This window comes from Barbus barbus (assembly GCF_936440315.1).
Source record: "Barbus barbus genome assembly, chromosome: 29".
Taxonomy (NCBI): domain Eukaryota; kingdom Metazoa; phylum Chordata; class Actinopteri; order Cypriniformes; family Cyprinidae; genus Barbus; species Barbus barbus.
This window is the reverse complement of record NC_136757.1, coordinates 942501-956529: the sequence shown is the minus strand read 5'-3', so window position 1 is coordinate 956529 and position 14029 is coordinate 942501. Positions and strand designations below refer to the sequence as shown.

Genomic DNA, 14029 nt, shown 5'->3' with positions numbered 1-14029 from the left:
CTAGTGCTCTAATCATTTTGTCCAGCACTGTACATGTGTATATATCCAGTCAATAGGCTTGTTCGACTTCATGCGGCGCCGCAAATATCAGCTGCCACTTGACAAAAGCAATGCATTCTGGTCAGAAAACTTGTCCTTACGATCACATGTGCCATCAAAGTACCGCGAGAGCAAAACAAGATCAGTCGCCGAGGTCAGGCACTGCAGCTGCTCAAAATCGGCTGCGAAAGCCTTGATGATGACACACTTTACCTGACTGCTGTCTCTTTACTCCTTTGCAACCGGCAGATCTCGCCAGCGGGTGGGAGGCTAGTGTAGTTCATCTCCAACTAGCCTATTTAGTGTGCTTAAACTCTGCCCTTTACAACCTCAGGCTCATCTGAGTGCCACACCCACATCTTAACATCCAATCAGCAGCTAATGCACAGAACCAAGCCCCGTCCTAAATTATTTTTATTATAGCATTCAGATGTATGTCACGAAACATATCTGTGGCTACTTTGTGACTTTAAGCAATTGTGAAACAGCAGCATTGGAACCAGTGTTGCCACATTGTGGCCAAATTAATCAGTGCAAATAAAACTTCAAAGCATGTGTATGTGTGGTTAGAAATATCAGGCTGCACACACACTGTGCTGATGACGAAACTCATGTCATGCACACTGTATGCGTAAAAAAACCAAAGTACACTGAGTTCTTTACTCTTAAGGAGTGTTCAGACTGACAGCTGCTGGGAGAGTTGACTCTATCCTGATACAGTGGTTGAATAGAAATGTGCCTCACTCTCCTCTCATCTTTTTGGCATGTTTACACTAGTGTGTTTTCGTTTGAAAACACCTAACTTCTACGGCTACGGCTACGGTTACACACTACTGTGGTTTACACTACTCCGGCATTTTCAAGACTTTTAAAAACGCTGCAGACCCTGTTTTAGTTAGAAATCTCTGGGGTTGTATTTCAGTGTAAACAGACCAAAGCGGAGACTTGAAAATAATGGTGTGGCTGCCCACATTCGCTCTGCATATGCTTGAAGATCGTGTAAACAATAACAACATGCTCATTATTGTACCCATAGATATGAATAGGTAGATTCCCCATTCGACTGCTCCAAGCACGTAGACACGTCCGCCATCTAAATGATAGGGCATCTATCTATTAGAGCGGCATGATTCTGGATAAATTGAGAATAATGTTTTTTTTGTCTCAAATAGAGATCACGATTCTGAACTAAACAAAATATTATTGCTGCAGTCTATTTAAGTGTTTAATTAATTTGAATGAAATATTAAACATTTTATTCTATATGTGTATTTAAAATATAATGTATTTAATACACCAATTATTAATATTAAAATGATGAAAAAGTGGTATAAATGAATGATTCAATGACTCACTCATAAATACTTCACTTGTTTCATTACTGGATGATCAGTGTTTTTGAACGAATCTCTTGACTGAATGATTCAATGACAAATCCATTTTTTAACGGTCCCTTTTCACCACCTAGTTTCGAAACAATGTAATAGACACAAACGTTATTTGAAGCTCCAATTACTTTCAAAATGGGATTTGCTCTAATGTTTATATATGTGTTATAAGCTTTCATCCCGGTATTTCTGTGCTAATATTAATAACTGTAAGACAGAAATAATACTGTGTAGTTGAAAAGACTGTTTGTGAAGCTGTTACTCAAACATGGTAACTCTCTGCTCTCTCTGTGTCAGCGGCAGCGCAAACGCAGATTTGAATGTTGCAGTATGATTTTTTTCATAGGTTTAATAGACACGAGTGAATCGTTGTCATTTAAAAATGGGATCGCATTGGTGTTTGAATCAAGAACGCGATTTTTTTTAATTATTAATCATGCAGCTGTACTACCTTTTCGGTTGTGTAGTGTGCACGCAGATCGTTTCTGAAATGCAGCAAAAATGCCAGTATAGACGAGGATCAAAACGCTGTTTTAAAACTAAAACGCACTAGTGTAAACAGGGCCTTAATCTCCTTCCTCGCTCATGTCTTTATCTCCTACCTCCCTCGCTCTTCCACACACTTCTACATTGCCTCCATCCTTAGGTGTTTGAGAAGAAGAACCAGAAGTCTGCGGCGAGCATCGCCCAGCTGCAGCGCAAGCTGGAGCATTACCACCGGCGTCTGCGCGAGGCGGAGCACAGCGGTGTGCAGCGGCAGCCCAAAGACGTGCTGCGTGACATGCAGCAGGGCCTGAGGGACGTGGGAGCCCGGGTCATCACGGGCCTCAGCGAGGGGGTGGTGGACAGCCTGCACTCGGCTGCCGGGGCCGTGACCTCCAAACCGCGTGAGATCGCCTCGCTGATCCGCCACCGCTTCGGCAGCGCAGACAACATCAGTGTGCTGAGAGATGGGACCGAAGATGCAGAGGACGGAGCCACTGCCGCACACCTGCAGTCCAGCCCCAAGTTCGGCAGCGACGAGGACTGTTCCAGTGCCACCTCGGGATCCAACAGCGTGACGGGGGCCCCCGGGGGCCCGCCCAGCTCCAGAGGGAACACGCTGGAGCGGGGCCACAGCGGTAGCCTGGACATGCTGATGCAGGAGATGCAGGAGCAGCGAGACGCACAGACACGTCTGGAGGAGACGCTGGAGAGTGTGAGGAGCGGATATATGAAGGAGTGCAGGCTAGTGATGCAGGCGCTGCAGGAGGAGAGGTTCAGGTACACACACACACAGACACACACAGATCACAGTACATACAGTCTAGAGCAGAGCTTCTCTTCTGGGTTTGCTTCAGGACCTAAATCATACTGGACATGCAGTAGCAATCCAGCACTGCACCACAAAAATCAACCCTAATGTCCTTATACTCAGACAAATGTATACAGACTGTGAATATGGCTGGCCAGCAAGATTTTATATATTGTGATGATGGTCTAAAGTGTCACTGGTTTTTATAGAGCTTGTGCTCTTTCATTTACATCTGCTTGTACTCATTAACACACTTTAGACTGATAAAAAAAAACAAAGTGTGATGTGCTTTATTTTGAAAAAGAGTTAGGCTATTGAAAGCACATGAAAGAATTCAATTCATCATCTGATGCGATACTGTGGCTGACGGCTGCATGGTTAAAATTTTATCTCTAATACTTTCGAACTTGGAAGAACAGTAATTCATAAAATCATTACTACTGTGGTATTGGGAAATGTCTGCACCTGCTGATGTTATATTTTTGTTAATTTAGCCACTGTATTGCATAATACTTGGGGTTGTGTTTGTTTTCTTCTAAATGAGATCAGATCTAGCAGTTTTTAAGTCTTTTCTGTAGGAGAAAGTATTTTCCCGCTAAGCAATACGAAATACCTCTAGTTTTGTTTTCCTCCAGCTATGCTCCATTTTCCAGGCTGCTCTCTTTAGTGTGCTCATTATACCACGGAGTCAGACTCTTTTCCTTAATCTTCCTTAAGCGTAAAGGAGCAACTGTATCTAAAGTGCTAGAAAAGAGAGAGTCCATAGTTTCTGTTACATCAAGTTTTTCTGCGCTGTTGGATATGCTGAGGAATTGAGAGAAATCAGGAAGATTTCTTACAAAGCAGTCTGTTAGAGGTGATGGTTCTACCATACTTGTAACAAGGAGTAGAATTTGCAGTTTTAGCTATATGGAGTTAACACAAGACTAGATAATGATCTGAGATATCATCGCTTTGCTGCAGAATTTCAACACCACTAACATCAATTCCATATGACAGTATTAAATCTAGAGTATGATTTCGACAATGAGTAGGTCCTGAAACGTGTTGTCTAACCCCAATAGAGTTCAGAATGTCTATAATTTCTGATCCCAGCGAATCTCTTTCATTATCAACATGGATATTAAAATCGCCAACAATTAAGACTTTATCTGCAGCCAGTACTAACTCAGATAGAAAATCAGAAAATTCTTTAATAAAGTCTGTATGGTGCCCTGGTGGCCTGTATACAGTAGCCAGTACAAACATCACAGGGGATTTATCAATAACACGTGTTTCTCTGGATAACGTTATATGAAGCACCATTACTTCAAACGAATTATACTTGAAACCCGACCTCTGAGAAATACTGAAAATATTGCTATAAACTGTAGCAACACCTCCCTCTTTACCTTTTGGATGCGGCTCATGTTTATAAATGTAATCTTGGGGGGGTGGACTCATTTAAAATAATGTAGTCATCTGGTTTTATCCAGGTTTCTGCCAAACAGAGCAGATCTAGTTTATGGTCCGTGATCATATCATTTACAAAAAAGCACTTTTGTAGAAAGGGACCGGATATTCAATAAGCCAAGCTTTATCATTTGTTTCTCTGTATTACATATGTTTTAATTTGTTGAACATCATTTAAAATGTTACTAATAAATTGGTTTGGATGTTTTCTGTATTTTCTAGTTCGGGGAACAGACACAGTCTCTATAGTGTGATATCTAGGTGAAAGAGTCTCTATGTGCTGAGAATTAACTGACTTCTGTGACGTGAGGCAGCTAGCAGACGGTCGGTTTAGCCAGTCTGTCTGCTTCCTGACTTGAGCCCCAGTTAGTCAAGTACAAACTCTAAGACTATGTGCCATATTTCTAGAGAGAAGAGCGGCACCACTCCAGGAGGGATGAACACCATCTCTTTTCAACAGGTCAGGTCTGCCCCAAAAACTCTTCCAATTGTCTATGAAACCTATATTATTCTGCGGGCACCACTTAGACATCCAGCCATTGAGTGACAGCAGTCTGCTATGAATCTCATGACCCCGGTAAGCAGGGAGCGGGCCAGAGCATATTACAGTGTCTGACATCATACTTGCAAGTTCACACACCTCTTTAACATTATATTTAGTGATCTCCGACTGGTGAAGTCGAACATCATTAGCACCGACATGAATAACAATCTTACTGAATTTACGTTTAGCATTAGTCAGCACTTTTAAATTTGCCAAGATGTCAGGTGCTCTGGCTCCCGGTAAACATTGGACTATGGTGGCTGGTGTCTCTGTTTTCACGTTCCGTTCAATAGAATCGCCAATAACCAGAGCACTTTCATCAGGTTTCTCAGTGGGTGCTTCACTGAGTGGGGAGAACCTGTTTGATGTTCTGACCGGAAAAGAAGAGTGGTGTTTTGACCCTCGACTAGGCCGCCTCACAGTCACCCAGCTGCCCTGCTTTCTGAGCTAGTCACATCTAGAAATCGTCTCTGTCAGCCTAACTATTTCCCTGCATTTATCACATGTGAATCCCTTGCAGCTGACAGAGAGAGAGAAACTGTACATGTGGCATACGGTGCAGGTGACAGTACAATGAGAAGCCATTACTCACTGTGATTGTAGAATAATTCCGACTCAAAACAGTTGTTTGATGGACTCGAAAAAAAAGGAGCGAGAAAGTAAAGAAATAGAGTGAGACAGAGAGAAAAAAGAAGCGGTATTAAACGTGAATGGGGATGCGATTGACCAGCTAACAGGCAAACGGAATGTTAACACGCTGCTAATGAGCAGCGCTAGTGGTTCAAATTAAAAGATTAAAGGCTGGGGGTGGGAGATACAATCGAAATTTTTAACCCTGCCATTTATATAAATCATTCAACCATGTCCGCGATACACATCAACAAATAGTAATTGGGCTCGGCAGTATGACAAATTGTTCTAGGTTTCACTAGGTAATGAATTAGGTCAAGTGATATATACTATATAGCAAATGTGATCTGTGTAATTATACAGCTCTAATCTGTTAAATGCAACTAGAAGCAATTACTATATCAAGATATTAGAAACATTAATATCATTATTTCATGTAAAGCTGGTCTGAAACAATGTGTATCGTGAAGGCGCTACACAAATAGGTTTGACCTGAGTAAATCATGCGCTCAGTATTTTGATTTGGCATTTTCCCTGCTCTTCATGACTGTATCAGAAACAGATTTTTGGGTCGTGACCCTCCAGATTTGTGGGCCTGAAATAGACTCAGATTAGGCTTTTTCCTCTTAAATGGTAAACGTTTGAGAAGAAGAGAGAGCATGTGAGTTCACAGTGAGAGAAATGAATGGACAAACATATTTCTGCCCTAAATGTCCAGACTGCGGTCAAGCATTTTTTCTGTTGGCTTGTAATAGCGGAAGCACAAAAATAGCTGAAAACCATGCTGTCAAACTAATGGATCAGTGAAGTTTTGCAGTAGTTAAAGGAATAGATCGAACAAAATGCATATATTTATACATACATAAATCAGTACTCACGCTCTTTTAAGATTACATGTCAAATCTGGCCTTTCTTGAATCTGAATATGGGATTTCTGAGCCTCTATCATATTTTTGTTGAGCCTTGCAGCTGTAATCACTAAGAATGGTTATTGTATGGAAAAGAGATGTGTGACTGTTCTCAAGCTTTGTGCCTTTGGAATGGTGTGAGGAGGGGAAAAATGACAGAACTCTTGTTTTCTTCCATTAAGTGCATTTAAGTTGAGTGTTAAAGCTGTTTGAAACTCATCCATTAGTCAACAGTTTGTGGATTTGCCTCTGGACTCTTCAGACCAGTGAAGCTCCATCACACTTTGAGACGATTACATGTACACGAGAAAAGACCAAAACATCAACGAGGTCTCGTTCCCTCACATAAACACACTCTACTAGCACAATCACGCTCGTGTCTGTCTTTGAGGCAGAGCACAGAAAGTGACTGTGTTTCTTGTGTTGTGTTTCTATAGGTGTGAGCGCTTAGAGGAACAAGTCAACGATCTGACGGAGCTCCACCAGAACGAGATCCTGATCCTGAAACAAGAGCTGGCCAGCTTGGAGGAGAAGATTGCGTACCAGTCCAACGAGAGGGCCCGAGACCTGCAGGTGTGTGTCTGTGTGTGTGTTTAACGTATGACCCACAGTGATGACCCCAGAGGTCAAATGGATACTAGCTAGACACTGCTTGACTTACACTAGCTAGTGGGTGTGAACTGCCACATAAATGTTTCTTGATCAGGTTTGTAGAAATGTGTCTCTGCATCAGTGTCTCAGCAATGGATGATCTGCAGTGAATGGGTGCCGTCAGAATGAGAGTCCAAACAGCTGATAAAAACATCACAATAATCCACACCACTCCAGTCATCAGTTAACATCTGGAGAAGACAAAAGCTGAAACACATCCAGCATTAAGACGCTTTGAACTAAAAGCCCATAATAACTCTTCCTCCAGTGAACAAGTGTTCTGCACAGATCAAGCAGCGTTTACAAGCCAAAACAGCTCTAAACAAATATGTGGCTGGATTTTGATGTGAGAAAAAACAGGAGATGGACTTTTTCACTGGAGGAAGAGTTATTATGAATTATGGACTTGTATTTAATTTAAAAACATCTTAATGCTGGATTTGTTTCAGCTTTTGTCTTCTCCAGATGTTAACTGATGGACTGGAGTGGTGTGGATTACTGTGATGTTTTTATCAGCTGTTTGGACTCTCATTCTGACGGCACCCATTCACTGCAGAGCATCCATTGCTGAGACACTGATGCAGAGACACATTTCTACAAACCTGATGAACAAACACACTCATCCTGATCTTGGATGGCCTGAGGGGAAGGGCATCCATCCATTTTCACCACATTAAATTTTTTTGGGTGTTAAAAAAAAAAACTATTCCTACTTTTATCAGTGAGTCCAAAGTGTTAGTGTGAGACTGACCTGCGGTGTGTGTGTGTGTGTCAGGAGGCTCTGGAAGCGTGCCAGACGCGCGTCTCTAAGATGGAGCTGCAGCAGCAGCAGCAGCAGGTGGTTCAGCTGGAGGGCCTGGAGAATGCCACGGCTCGCACCCTCATCGGAAAACTCATCAACGTGCTGCTGGCCCTCATGGCCGTGCTGCTGGTCTTTGTCTCCACCGTCGCCAACTGCGTGGTCCCGCTGATGAAGACGCGCAGCCGCTCCGTCTCCTCGCTGCTGGTCTTCCTGCTGCTGGCCGTGCTCTGGAGGAACTGGGACGCTTTCTCAGGACACACCTCTCGCCTCCTGCATGTGCCTTGATGAGCCACGGGACAACTGCTGCTTTCAGACCATTTTGCACAGTGTTTCAAATGCCTTGGGTGCATTGCTCTTGAATGAGGTTAATATTAATATAATTTGTATTTCTAATATGATTTTAGTTGAATGTAGCATTCTGCATTAGCTCACACAAAAACAAAAATTTTGTCATCAATTCCTCAGTGTTGTGAGTACACACTCTTATGCTGGTGTTTCTTCTGTTGAACACAAAGGGAGAAATGTCCAGCTCTTTTCATGCAGCTCTTTGTGTGCAATGATAGTGATTCAAAATGATGATGAATATTTGAATGAACAGAAACTGTGAACTGTTAGCGCATGGAAAAGAGCTGTTCTGTAACAACATCTTCTGTGTTCAGTGAAAGAACAGCATTGCATGTGTAATAGATCATGAACGTGAATGTTTGGATGACGCGCTCGCTCTGAAGGAGGGTTTTACGTCTGAAGGAGGACTCGAGTCTCCTGCGTGGAATGAAGCGATGGACACAGCAAAGATCATCCTTCCTATGCTTTCGTTACTCTTATTATTTTCAAGAAGTCAAAGGATGTTGGTTGTTTACTAGCATTATCTGATGTAAAACACTTTTAAATGAAGTATTAATTTATTGAATAGTGCACTGCCTTACTGGACCTGTGACAGACAGCAGAGAAAGACACTGCTACTGCTTATTCATAATGTCTATAATATCAAAATACAGTGTTTCTGATGTTGTGTTTGATATTATGATGGAGAGGGTTTTTTTGGTGACCTGTAGGTTAGTTTGTCTACTGTAGTGGTGGATGGGGACTGTTCTTATGAATTGAGACCGCTGTGTGTGTTTGATCATGAGCTCGACTCAAGCTGACCAAATCTACTCACCCCTCGACTCATGTGTCGTTCAGATTCTTATGAATTATCACTCGTCTAACTGTACAGTAATATTAGTTCTCAGTCATTTAATGATCCTCAGGGGAAAGTCCTCTGCTGAAGCCGTATTATGCTGCCTGTGTGTGTGTGTGTGTGTGTGTGTGTGTGTGTGTGTGTGTGTGTGAGAGAGAGAGAGAGATATTTTAAACCATTCTAGTGCCTTCACATCTCTTGATAACTTTTGTAATAAAGATAATTTCTGACTAGAGCTTTTGTGTGAATGAGCTTCATTCTAAAACATAGAAATATAACTTTAATTACAATTTAACATGTTGTGTCCGTCTTCATTTCAGCAAACTGAAGAAAGTTTCAGAAAACATTAAGTTATGAGAACACAAAATAGATGTAGGGATTTCCTTTTATTTTAACAGACCTCTATTTTATATTTTATTATGCATAGAATAAAAGTAAAACTCTCACTAGCTGAGAATAACTGTCAGAAAAAAATGAATGGGCTTGTTGTATGATTATTTTGGCTTGTTACAGACAAGAGGGACACATTATCAATGCTTTTTAAATGTAATTGTTTTATGATTATCTGTTGTCACATTTTTTAAACAATATAGATAAAAACGGGAACAATTAAGTCCCATTCAAATAAAGAGATTTTCCAGCAGGCCTGTGCATAGTCCACATAATGTCCATCTGCATTTAGGACAGCATCAGATCCAGACCGTCGCCAGCGAAGGACCTTCTGTTATCTCCATAGTCGTAGCGGATCTCTTCGCCGGTCTGAATGTCCCGTGTGGCCATGAAAAGTATGACCGGTTCATCCTCCACAAAGTGCAGTCTAGGACTGAGATTGGCACGTTTGGCAGAGTGTTTAATTTGTCTGCCAAACGTAGTTTTGTTTGTATGGCAGTCGCAGCGCTCCTCATGAGCGTCCAAACACATGCCCTGTCCATTCTTGTTGGTAAAGAAAAACAAATGTCCAGCTTGTGCCTCGTTGTTCTGATGGATCTCCAGTCCCTCGTCCCTGGAGATCAGCCGGCTGTGGAAGTCACAGATCACCTCTCCGCAATCAAACGGCCTGATGGTGACCACACTGAGACCCTTGCCTTCTCTGTCCATCAGCTGCAGGCCTTTCCAGCACTGCCTGCGGATCATCTGACGGATTGATTTACTGTCTGTCGGTGCTTGGATGCTTCGTGGAGGCTTCCAGCCCTTCATAATTTCAGCAGCATCTGGCACATTCTCCATCCATCCCTGCTTCTCAATCCAGCTGTGTACTTTGCTCTTGGATGGCCGAGATGGCCCAAAGTTATCTGCAGAAACAAGATGATATGAGCTGTGCATGTGACTTCCAAAAGTGGGCGCTTATAGCAATGTGGAAGTCTTGATGGAACTTTTTTCACACCGTGACTAGGCTTTAGCATTTGTCTTGGCAAAGAAATTTTAGACTGCATGGTCAAAACTTTTTGCTTATTCCAGGACAACAATGCTGAGATTCATTAGGCTCAAATTGTGGACGTGTGGGTCAGGGAGCACACAAATCATTTTCACACTTTTTGATTATGCCTCATGTACTAGGAGCAAAGCAGAGGACCTACCACCGAGCCTTGTGGCACACCATACTTAACTTTTTTCTTTCAAGTGCACAAACATTTGAGAACCAAAAAAAATATTATTTGACATGCAGCTTTAATTTGTAATCTAAATTAAGGTGGTTGTTTTTAGTACAAACTATAATGTTGTGCACTAAATTCTAGTAAACAGATGATATAAAGATTATGACTCAAGTTACGAGTTTCAAGCAAGTGGCAGCCCTAAAATGCAGATTATTTTAAGTAGTACTTCGTGTGGGTTACAGATATCTTTCAAATAAAAATGTTTTGAAGTATACATTTGGGACACAAACGTGCCAAAGCTGATGTAATACTCAAATATAGAATATGAGTTTTGTATATCTGAATGAACAACTTACCGAGTACAAGACGCTGACGGAGTTTCTTTTGATTGGCGCACCAAAGCGAGAGGCAATGGTTCTGATATTTCCTTGAGATATGCATTCGTTCAGCTTTTTCTGGAGGCACTGCATGCACCGTTACTGGATGCGACATCTTCAGCAAGCAAAAAGCTGTGTTCGCATTCATCCATATGGGCTCAGGCTCTTCATCTGGACTAAAGAAACAAAGGCGCACATCTCAGTAAGGATACCTGAATGATTGAGAACAGGGTGCATAACATGCAATAAAGCAGCATTACAAATGAAGAAAATGAAGAAAAAACGTTTTTTTCTTTTCAGTGCACTCACTCATCATGCAGCTTCTTTAGATCTTCAGAGGGATTGTCAGCTGGATTCCCTGAAGAAGATATGAAGAATTTCTCAGCTTCATCTAAACGGCATCTTGATCATCGCTGAACGCAGATATTCGTAGTAAATATCAAACCACGGCAAGATGGACAGAAGAGAATGTTGTGAGGTGCTGACAGATCCAAGCAGCTCCATTTTAATATCATTTCTTATTAATCGTACCGCTTCCTCCTCCTTTGACAGGACAAAGAAAGCATTGCATTCTTTTACTTCCACCATGGTCCGTTCACCATTTCCCTCAATGTATGTCCTCTGCAGCCAATCAGAAACCTGCAAAAAAGACACATAATCTCTCAGTCAGTCAGTAAAACTGATTTAACTGACCGTTTCACAACATTACCTACAACCATGTGGGTCAATGATGTCATTGGCTACAATGTCAAAAACACAAAATTCTCTCAGAATGAAAACTCTGACTTGATTAAACATATTTGACATTTCTATTTTGAGTCTTTTAGTTATTTATTGTCAGTATGTTTGGACCATTTTATGTCACCTCACCTGTAGGACATTTCTTAACATTCATGCTATGCATTTGTCATTTGTTTTCAATTTCTGCATGACAATTCATATTATTTAGAGAATTCTGGTGGTATAAGTGTGTAAGTCTATGTACAGGAGGTCAGTGCCACTCAGTCATATTCTTCACCACTTCTGGCTCTTGGAGGAACCACAGCATCACTAAGGCCTCCAGGAAATACAGCACCAGCAGCTCCTGTTCTCTCGTCATTTCTCCAATATCATTTATCATAACTTCAGCAATGACTTTCAAGAAATCATCTTCAGCAGACAGCAAGATCCGCCAGCACTGGCCTGCTGAAAGAACTCTGTAGGAGAAAAGTGAAGGAGATCAGCTATGAGAAGAAGAGTGGGACCAGGGTTTAACACTCTCAGAAACGTGTGTGTGTGCGCGTGCGTGTGTGTGTGTGTACGTGTATGTACTGTTGTTCCCTATGAGGAACAAATGTCCCCACAATAATGGTAATACCAGTAAATTGTGTCCTTGTGGGGACATTTTTTGGTACCGTATGACATCACTGAATTCAATAATGAAATGCCTTTAACTGAAAATCTTTTTTTAAATCTTTTCATTTTACATTATTGACACACTATTTCCTTTTTTTTGGATATTGTGCAGTTGCTTTGACACAATTTACATTGTTAAAAGCGCTATATAAATAAAGGTGACTTGACTTGACTTTTAAATCACACAGAATGAATGTAAAAGTGCCTGTAGTTGTGTGAGTGCTAGGTTTAGATCTAGGGTTAGAGTAAGGGGATAGAAACTATGGGTTGTACAGTAGAACAACCATTACACCTATGGAGAGGCTACATGTGGTTCTTTTCCCCCTATAGCTAGCTGCCATCCAGTGCAATAAGATAAGACATTTTGCTAACATGACTTCTCGTGACTATCAGCTAGGGCTGAGGTTTAGGTTTGCGTAGTTTTGTTTGGTCTGAATCTTGATAAAGCATTAACCTTGAAAACAGTTCAATTGCTTTTATTTTAAATAAAACTTTAAGGAATAAGGAGTAGCATTTTTCCTTGGAATTAAAGATAAAAACTATAAAACTGAGTAATCACAAATGCCCCAAAACAATACTTGAATTCAACACTTAATTATAATAACTCAGATACTTTACAGCCCTGTCTACCATTAAAACAGATTTTTAATTTTAATTTCATCTTAAAGGCACATGACCAAAACACATAAACTCAGAATAGCTTTATCAAAAATCAACCTCCACTGTCTCTATGGTATAGGCTATCTTACATGTGAAAATAAATGTTTACATTAACAAAGGAGAAGGCTTATATAATAATGATAAGAATCCAATGGCCGTTACCACTGAGAATAACAAAAATGACACGGGTAGAAGTGAAATATTGGATGATTTATTGTGGAAATGTGCCTATAGCTGTTCTGGAAATAATGTGGCAATGCAGATGATCTCACAAGTGCTAAAATAGACTGATTTATGGGAGATATGATGTTTATTTTCTTCTGAAATGGGGCCTATGTTCTCCTGGGTCCTGAACTGCTCTGATCTGATCTGCTTTGTCTTACTGGTCCAGCAGATGGCGATATTAGATCAGACAGACACAGAGACTCCTGGGGCAAATCTTCAAGGAATCTTTATCTGATAAACACAATAACTTTACGATCCAATCATCAGTAATCTATAGTCATTATTCAACACTACAAATGTGGCGTACTAGCCTATATTACAAATATGTCATAACTTTTCTTTAAGATTGATTTCCATTGCTCTTCGACAAGTTTTTTTTTTTTTTTGCTCTACAGGAATTTAAGTTTCCACAGTATATTTATATATTGCAGAACCTTAATATATTTAACTTATGGCACAATTTGGTAATTCTGTATGTTGTCTGAGCGTTGGCATCCTCTGAGGTCCTCTGAGGGGTTGGCATCATCTTTTCTCAGGTGTTCGGTCATCTCAGATCATTTAAGGGTTGGATCCAGACTGAAGCTTCTGTCATTCCTAGTTACCACGGGATGCTAATCAACAGAGAAACAAATAGAGACATAATTAGCGTAGCTGCTGTTCCATCTTGTGTTCCATTTCTTTAATGAATCTGAGGTCTTGATGTTTTGTCAGAGTTGCACAGCGAGACGGACTGTGTTATCGGACCGGAAGCAGCTGCTCCGCCGGAAGGAAGAGGAGGATGAGGGGCTTTGTATCTCACTCTCGCATTGTTTCTCTCTTCCGGTACAGCACAGCTTGATTTCTCCTGACGGGTTTCTCCGTCTCGTTTCCTGAACAGCATCATGTGAGT

The 14029-nt window shown here is 41.2% G+C and overlaps 1 protein-coding gene across 2 annotated transcripts in view; it reads left to right on the top strand.

Annotated features, from left to right (window-relative positions):
- LOC306849775 (transmembrane and coiled-coil domains protein 1-like) overlaps window positions 1-9181 on the top strand; it is a 36783-nt gene extending 27602 nt beyond the window's left edge. Inside the window, exons 3-5 of one of the 2 annotated variants that reach the window (XM_079385075.1) lie at window positions 2074-2690; window positions 6693-6828; window positions 7682-9181. In XM_079385075.1, the coding sequence (XP_079241201.1) occupies window positions 2074-2690; window positions 6693-6828; window positions 7682-7993 (1065 nt within the window). In that variant the 3' untranslated portion in view covers window positions 7994-9181. The remainder of the gene's footprint in view (window positions 1-2073; window positions 2691-6692; window positions 6829-7681) is intronic. The other variant, XM_079385074.1, reaches the window with a different exon arrangement.
- The last annotated feature ends 4848 nt before the right edge of the window (window positions 9182-14029 follow it).